The sequence below is a fragment of the Triticum dicoccoides genome, chromosome 1A, assembly GCF_002162155.2.
Source record: "Triticum dicoccoides isolate Atlit2015 ecotype Zavitan chromosome 1A, WEW_v2.0, whole genome shotgun sequence".
Lineage (NCBI taxonomy): Eukaryota > Viridiplantae > Streptophyta > Magnoliopsida > Poales > Poaceae > Triticum > Triticum dicoccoides.
The window spans coordinates 364,873,734-364,881,885 of record NC_041380.1 but is presented as its reverse complement, the minus strand read 5'-3'; the positions used below and the strand labels follow the sequence as shown (position 1 = coordinate 364,881,885).

The window sequence follows — 8,152 nt, the reverse complement described above, 5'->3', positions numbered from 1 at the left end:
CAATTGTCTAGAAAGGTTTGTTTGTTCCATTGAATATCCAAAGAGGAATTCAGGTTGTTAGGCAAAAAGAGATTTAAAATCGTGACAAATAGCATGATTCGCCCCTGCGTGGGCATAAAAGGCTAGATTCGGAGAGAGGGGAGGAGAGGGACGTATGTGCAAAAATATAAAGGAGCGGTGCCAATCAGCTCGCACGAGAATCCTAATCCACTTGAAAATCCTTCTTTTCCCTTGCGTTGAGAAGAAACCAAGAAGCGAAAATCGGCACCGTTCCCGTCGCCGCCTCGTCGCCTCCGTCGCCCGTCTTCCTTTTCCGCCGATTCGTGCCAAGGCGAGTCCGCGCCCACCACCACCACCACTCTCCTTCCCACTGGCTAGGGTTTTCGGTTTCTAGAACCTCACGCCCGCCCGCCCGCCCGCTCCATGCAAGCCCCGCCGCTCGCCGCGCTCGCCGGAGGCGCCTGGGCCTCCCATCGACCTGCCATATTAGCGGCGCCGGCGAGCCTCCGCCGTCCAAGGCGCGGCGCCCTCCGGCTGCCCGCGTGGAGGGCGGCCGGAGGCGGCCGGGCCCCGCGGCTACCGGCCAAGGGCGCCGTGCTCGCCTCCGACACGGGGGCGGACGAGGAGGTCGCGGGGCCATCGCCCCTTCTCGACGTGCGCAGCGGGCAAGGTCCGCTGCTGCTCTTAAATGCATTCTTGACTCGCACATTTGTTAAGTCTCGTAGAGGAGTGATCCCAGAAATCTCATCTCACCTCGTTCTTTTTCATTCATATGAAACCATCAGTTGCATGTGGTGTGCAGAGTTCGTTCTACGCGTCAGGAAGGAAGTGGAGAGAGGGAAGTTGCGTCCGGATGTTGCCGACAACTTTGAAAACCTGTACTACAATTACAAGAATGCGGTGAATATACTTCCTGTTTCCTGTCTGGTATAGTTAGATCCTTATTCACTTACTCATGACGTATATTCTGTGATTGCTTTGGCGTCTTCAGGTCCTACAAAATGGGGATCCAAATGCATATCAGATCATGCTTTCCAACATGATGGATTTATTTGACCGCGTTCTGCTGGATGAAGAGGTCCTATTTCTATGCCCGTTACCTTCCCAATTCGCTCTCACATTTTCTCTTTGTTCCAAGATGCACTTTTACACCAATCTTCATGTTCTTTTGCAGAATCCATTTACGTTTCAGCCTTATCACAAGGCCATCAGAGAACCGTTTGACTATTACACTTTCGGTCAGAACTACATTAGGCCACTGGTAGATTTTAGGTAATGAAGAATCTGATCTGAGCACATATAAGAGGCCCTGTTTGGTTCATATAGTGTCATACGAAGTTTGCTGTACTTCTCATGGACATCTTCTGTGTAAACAGGAATAGTGATACATTATGCCTCATCAGACTCATTTGTTACAGTATGTTACTGCTTTCACAGGGTGCATATTAATTGTATTGCACATCTACTGTCACAGACCCTTACTTTTTTTTGGTCATTCACGTCCCTTCACAGTCTATTGGACAAATACATATTTAATATTCATGAGTTATGATGAAAATTCTGGATGCTGTACACATATTTCCATCGTGCTGAGGAATTTATTTTGAAGATGATAATAAATCTGTGCTTTATATTGTAATGCACAGTATCTGACCTGCAATCTCCAGTTCCTGGAAGATGTATCTGCCTATTCTATTGCAACAAGTATTTATTTTATTTTTAACTAACATTAGTCATAATATATTTTTCGTCAACAGAACAGTGGTATTTGTTAACATACTCTTAGTTTATTTTAATTACCATCATGTGGCAGGAGAGTTCCTACATTCATAATTTCATATGTATCCAAAATTGATCTTTGACCTATCAAACATGGTTTCCTTATGCTCAGGAACTCTTATGTCGGTAACATTTCTGTATTCAGTGATATGGAGAAGCAGCTTCGGCAGGTGAACTTGTCTAACCTTCGTCATGTTTTCTCATGAAATGCCAAACACTATCTTCTTGGGCGTCAAACCTTTTTAGTATTCTAGTAAATGCAAACCATCATGATTTTTTAAGAAGAAAAGCAGAAACGCTATTATGAATCAGAAAATGGTTACCAGACTCCAAAGGCCACAAAATGGTCGAGAGAGATGTTGCTTACTTGGTGAAATAGAGCAATGTAATCAAGTTTCCATATAGATGGCATCACCAGCCGATCCTTAAATTCTAGCAGAGAAAGCGTTATAGTGCATCTTACCACATGGCACCCCCTAGCGCCATATATTTATGTATCTAACTTATGTTACTCTTTCAATTCACAATGTTAAATATTATTTACTGAACATGCATAAGCAAAATATTTTCTGATTTTTTATGTCATTGCAGGGTCATAATGTTGTTCTGATGTCTAATCATCAGACAGAAGCGGATCCAGCAGTTATTGCCTTGTCACTTGAAAGAAGCAATCCGTGGATTAGCGAGAACATAGTAAGGGAACTCTCTGAACATACTACCATTTTCTCGTGAATCATCATAAGCTAACCGCATTGGTATCAAAAACTCCATTTGCTATAGGTTTATGTTGCTGGGGATAGGGTTCTTACAGATCCTCTTTGCAAGCCATTTAGCATGGGAAGGTCAGTTTTTATAATAATGCTAAATTGTTGTTTCTGCTTTCTTCTAATCCTGTTACCGGAAAGCATCAGCCACCTAAACATTTTCTCATAACAGAAACCTCCTCTGTGTGTACTCAAAAAAGCATATGAATGATTTTCCTGAGCTAATTGAAATGAAGAGGAGGGCAAACACTCGAAGTCTCAAGGAAATGGCTTTGCTTTTACGGTACTATTTCCTTACAATAGGTGGTTATTTTCATCCTATTTTCCTGTCAGTAGCTAGCCTAATTGATGTGTATGTTTAAGCACTACAAGTTAGTGACAGTGAACTCACTTTTAGTGTAAAATATGATATGAGTTTTGGTTTAAATCTAGTGCTGGTGCAGTGAAGATTGTTCAATTGCGCTCAAAGGCAAATAGTTAAGGAGATAACCACATGGGCACATAAGCAATATTGACTTCATGCTCACCATCATGGAACTGGCTTTGTTCTCTTTTTAAGGGAAGACATGCTAGACTAGGATCACTTTTTGCACCAGAGGATAATGCTTATCTTTTATGATAATATGTAGTGGGGGTTCACATATAATTTGGATAGCTCCGAGTGGCGGTAGAGACCGTCCTGACCCTTTGACTGGAGAATGGCACCCGGTATGTTCTCTTCCCTGCTAGTCTATATGGTTTGGCTGTCTTATCATGTTACAGAGGTTGCTGTGTATGATTATGCACATTTTTCTTTCAATCCAATGACATTGTTATGACAAAGGAAATGGGAGGGTACTATGAAAGAACTGCAACAAAGAGATTGATTTTGTTTTAGTTCCCCTTACCTTGACCTGTCTGCTACTTACAAAAACAAGGGCAGGCGCCGTTTGATGCATCTGCAGTGGATAATATGAGGAGGCTTCTGGAGCATTCTGGCGTTCCTGGGCACATATATCCATTATCATTGCTATGCTATGAGATTATGCCTCCACCACAACAGGTATGGACGTATGGTTACTTGCCATATCTCGCCAGTTCCAATATTTTTACTCTTTTGAATTTTTGTTTTTATCTGAACAGATTGAGAAAGAGATTGGTGAGCAAAGGGTGATATCCTTCCATGGTGTAGGCTTGTCAGTAGCTGAAGAAATAAAGTATGGGGATGTTACTGCTCAATCTCGGAATGCTGATGAGGTTTGTATACTTTCATGTTTCATTTCTGTATATCTATTGATATTCCTGCTCTAGTTTCTGTGAAGTGTTAGGCCTGTTATCGATAGGACCATTCTATATTGGTAGAACCATTCAATATTGGAAAAACTTTTGGTGCCTGCAAATAGCTGGCTATACTGATACATTTGGGCTAGTTTGTAAGCTGCACATTCTGTTTGCCTTTTTCTTGTTTGCTGAGGCAGGGCATCGTTGCGGAGCCTCTAAACAATGTTCACGTAGAAGAGTAATGTTAGATTAGCTTCTGTCGCTGTGATTGCCTTTGTACTGAGAACTACTGCTTACATCTAAACTCGGTAATGAGCCATTGTCAAAATTCATATACATAGTGTAGTCTATATGGTGGAAGTGTCTGAATATGTACGCTATTCATCAGTGGTAGGCCCTTCCATTTGGAAGTCTTCTTAGAGTGAATAGGCACAAAGCCTTAAGTCACGAATGATTGGCCTGCTTTTGTTTTTGTTTGATGGGTGGGAATCAAGTTATTGTTGCATTATTGCATAATTAGGTATTTGTTTCCACTGTTTTTTCTTCTGATTCTACATCACCAACTCTATCAATCTCCCTTGGGACTGGTGGATGGATTTCCATGTTGCATTGGTAATCTTGTAAATTTTAACTCACGCTAGCCATTCGTCTTTAGTCTGAAAGTCGGTAAATAGAATCTGCAATCGGTGGCTTTTGCAACCCATGTTGCACGCGTCTGCAAAGGTTTATGATATATCATGAGCATCTGCAAAAATAGGATCATTGGCGACCTGTTCAGGACAAAAAAGAACTATGTGAATAGTAACATGATACTATAAACCTAACTCTCCGTGCTTTAATCGAGAATGGATACAGGGTCGTCGAGCGAAACCTTTATTAGGGGGTAGACCTACCTTGTTTTGTTGACTTATTGCTTTCCAGCAAAGCGTGCCGGCCCTATCTCTAAAGCACCAAACTTCCACATTTTAGGAGATGCCCTATCTTCCCTTAAAGAGCCAGCTTATTGAATAGAGCTGTCACTCCTTACCTTACCTAAGACCCCTTCGGGATATCTTTTGAAAACCTTTTCTCTGAAAAGAAAAGATGTTTGCGATCCCTTGCCCGCTCGATTAAAGAAAGTGGGATCTGGCCTTGCATTTTTTAGATAGGGCTCCCTCACGGCATTCTTGCTCTTGCATTTGAAAGTCGAATCAGGATTCCATCTAGAGAAAGGTTCCGAATGCTAGTTTCGAAGAAAATAAAAACAGGTTTACTCCACCCCTTTTTACTTTTCAAAAAAGATTAACTAATCTAAAGAAAAACAAACAAGGAATTCCATTGAATTGTATTTTTATTGATCAATTAGAATTGACTTCTAGAACGTATAATTGTCTAAAAAGGGCCAATATGCATACACTATTGGACCTTTTGAGTAAGACTGAAGAAGATCTTCTGAATTCTTTTTTTTTGTCTAAATATTCAGTTAAGACCATTCCAAGGCTCCTTTTCGCCATGCATAAACTAAACCAACAACTAAGATAAGCACGAAAATCAAAGCTTCGATAAAAACAGATACACCCAATACGTCGGAACTCATTGCCCAAGGGTATAGAAAGACGGTTTCCACATCAAAAACAACAAAAACGAGCGCAAACATATAATAGCGTATTCGGAATTGTACCCAAGCCCCTCCCATGGGTTCTATACCCGATTCATAACTAGAAAGCTTCTCTGGTCCTTCACTAACCGGGTTCATTTTTTTATGTGCAGGTTATAAGTAGTCTTATTTTTAGTGAAATTTATACATTTTCTTTTCCATACAGGGCATGGGATACACCATAACCTTTATACATGATTATTTTTCTTTTCTTTTGAAAACTCGAAAGGGCCGCGTGCATTGTGGGTTCCTCATCCAACTGGTGGATAAAGATCTGCATTCCTGAAAATATCATCCTGAAAATTATTGCACAGAAAACTTAGCGTAGTGCTTGCAATTTCTTTAAGTTACTTTCAGCTTTTGCTCACTTGTATTTTTTGTTGGACCTTGTGTTTCTTTGTTTAGTGTTTTTTCTTTGTTTGATTTATTAAATACAGGCAAGGGGGACATTCTCAGAGGCTCTGTACAATTCAGTTGTTGATCAATATAATGTCCTCAAGTCTGCTATCTTTAGAGACCGTGGAGCAGTTTCGTCAAACCCTGCCATTTCACTCTCGCAACCGTGGGGATGAAACTAAGCTTTCTCAGGTTTGTTCTGTACTGGCCTGATCACCATTCGCTTCTACTCCCTCCATCCGGAATTACTTGTCGCTCAAACGGATGTATCTAGCACTGAAATACGTCTAGATACATCCATTTCAGCGACAACTAATTCCAGACGGAGGTAGTATTTGTTTGTTGCATTAAACACATACATGCATTTACCCCACTGCGACATTTGCCAGTTTGGTAATTTGACATGCGTGAGTTTGGGTTGGTGCAAAGTGCAATTTCACATGGACTTTTTGTGTACGTAGATTCCGTTTCTTTATGTTTATGCTAGTCGATCAGCAAAGAACGTGGAGCTCATAAATGCTGTAGCAGTTTTGCATATGCAGATTGCATGAGAAATCAGAAGACCGTTGATAGCGTGCAAGAAATTGTGATTTCATATTTTTGTATGATGCATCTGATCTAGTAAGCGACCCCTGCAAAAGATAAGTGATTGTAGTAATGTATTGAACATAATAGCCATAGGAGTAACAGTTTCCATTCCTCATGTACTGCCTCGTGTTGTTCCATTCCAAAGATAATTTTCTTAGCTTAGAAGTTTATTTGATGGATTGCATTTGCATAACAAATTTGCGGCTCCTTCAATTTTCAGGCTTTCTCATTTCTTTTCGACAGAGCAGATGAACTGCTATAGTGCAACGTTGTGGGTTTTTGCTGGGAAGGCCTTAAACTTTGATGTCGTCACAGTTAGGAATGGGCTGTGACGGCGGCCTTGCAGACCCTGTAAGTTGTTGAAGTCGCGTGAAGGAAAAACCGTGTGATATGCTGCTACACCGTGTTCATTTAGTGACAAGAAGTGCGGCTGTTGTCAGTCTAATCCTAAATTGCACGGCGGAACCAGCAGCAGATGATGCATGTGTTCATCTTTTGTGAAGAGCTACTGCTGTATCAGATGGCTATCATCTGGGCCAGATTGGTCCAGCAAATACAGATTGGTCCCTGGATCCTGGCAGGCAGTCGGCTCGATTTTCTTTTTGTGCTAAAAGTTAACTCGTCTTATTTTTTGATTAGTTTTGTGTACATATTAATTATTTTGCTCCGAAATTTGGAGACACAACATGATATATACATACAGAGCCCAATATGTGTCGCCTTCCTATTTGTCTTGCTCCTTACTGTTGACCTTGTGTGGATGTAACCTGTGTTTTATCTGGAGGCGTCGGTCGCTCTCGTCTGAATTTATTTACTGGAGCATTTGGATTTGGACGGCGACAGTAGGAAGATATGAATAGGTGTGGAAGAAAGATTATTTGTATGCGTGAGCGCGTTGAATTTTATAGGTCCAGAGCACGCGGTCGCATGCAGGCAGGGCTCTGAAGACGCGGCAAGCCAACACGACTGGAGTCTGAATCCTCCTCCTGATCCTGAAAGAAGGAAGATTGATTAGGCGAGCATGGTTGATTTTCTCTCGATTTCCTTCCTCAGGGAATTCTGGCTGATTTTACCGTTGAGTTTGATGAATCACCTGATGACACGATCACCAGGATTATGAAGACTATCATATCAGCAGATAAGAGCGCTGCTGTACAGGTCGTGCGGTGTCAACGCCCCTGACCCACCAGGGCCACGAGTCAGCAACGACAGCGACCGCGTGCCACGGTCGTCAAGGCCCAGGAAGCCCAACCCGCGCGTCTTCGGGCCCATGTGGGCTAACTGAAGCCCATTGGCGCAGCTACTTGAAGGAGGAGGCGAGATGGCATCGGCATCCAGTGGATCAACGAACCGGCGGCGGCTACCGACCTCCTTCTCTCCCTCTCGAACCCTAGTTCTTCGTTCCCCATTCGAGCGCCGCTCCCTTGTACTGGATCTGTAATAGCTACTACTTCAGAGAGCATAGATCGATCCCATACTGCTACCTTATCATCTGGTATCAGAGACGCCAACCACCACCTCTTCCGCTCCGCCCTGGCGCATCTCATCGAGACGCGCGGCCTCAAACAAGCTCGCGACGCCATGGATCCAGGTGTGTCCGCGTTTCTCAGCCGCTTCGAGACGAAGATCGAGGCCGCCATCGACGACCTCACCAAGGCGCAGCAGAATACGGCGACAAAAATCGACGATCTCCTCAGCTGGCGCCCCGATCTCGAGCGCCGCGTTGCAG

The 8,152-nt window shown here is 42.9% G+C and overlaps 1 protein-coding gene across 3 annotated transcripts; it reads left to right on the top strand.

Annotated features, from left to right (window-relative positions):
• Positions 1-229: 229 nt before the first annotated feature.
• Positions 230-7,148, top strand: LOC119273328 (glycerol-3-phosphate acyltransferase, chloroplastic-like). Of its 3 annotated transcripts, none has more exons than XM_037554531.1 (13): positions 230-670; positions 803-900; positions 992-1,078; positions 1,175-1,272; positions 1,892-1,949; positions 2,371-2,472; positions 2,560-2,621; positions 2,716-2,826; positions 3,173-3,251; positions 3,466-3,585; positions 3,666-3,779; positions 5,877-6,027; positions 6,364-6,620. In XM_037554531.1, exons 1-12 carry the CDS (start codon positions 424-426, stop codon positions 6,009-6,011), a joined length of 1,311 nt encoding a protein of 436 aa, XP_037410428.1. In that variant the 5' UTR covers positions 230-423; the 3' UTR covers positions 6,012-6,027; positions 6,364-6,620. The 3 variants fall into 3 exon arrangements, with proteins under 3 accessions (XP_037410428.1, XP_037410423.1, XP_037410430.1); XM_037554526.1 differs by lacking the exon at positions 6,364-6,620 and adding an exon at positions 6,644-7,148 and having other exon boundaries at positions 231-670; XM_037554533.1 differs by lacking the exon at positions 6,364-6,620 and adding an exon at positions 6,644-7,148 and having other exon boundaries at positions 544-670; positions 786-900.
• Positions 7,149-8,152: the final 1,004 nt, after the last annotated feature.

What these genes read in the sequence shown, in the direction of transcription:
- LOC119273328 (XM_037554526.1), top strand. Translation starts at nt 424, where the DNA reads ATGCAAGCCCCGCCGCTCGCCGCGCTCGCCGGAGGCGCCTGGGCCTCC. An exon ending in CGACGTGCGCAGCGGGCAAG is followed by an intron (nt 671 to 802) that starts GTCCGCTGCTGC and finishes TGTGGTGTGCAG; the next exon opens with AGTTCGTTCTACGCGTCAGG. An exon ending in TGGAGAAGCAGCTTCGGCAG is followed by an intron (nt 1,950 to 2,370) that starts GTGAACTTGTCT and finishes ATGTCATTGCAG; the next exon opens with GGTCATAATGTTGTTCTGAT.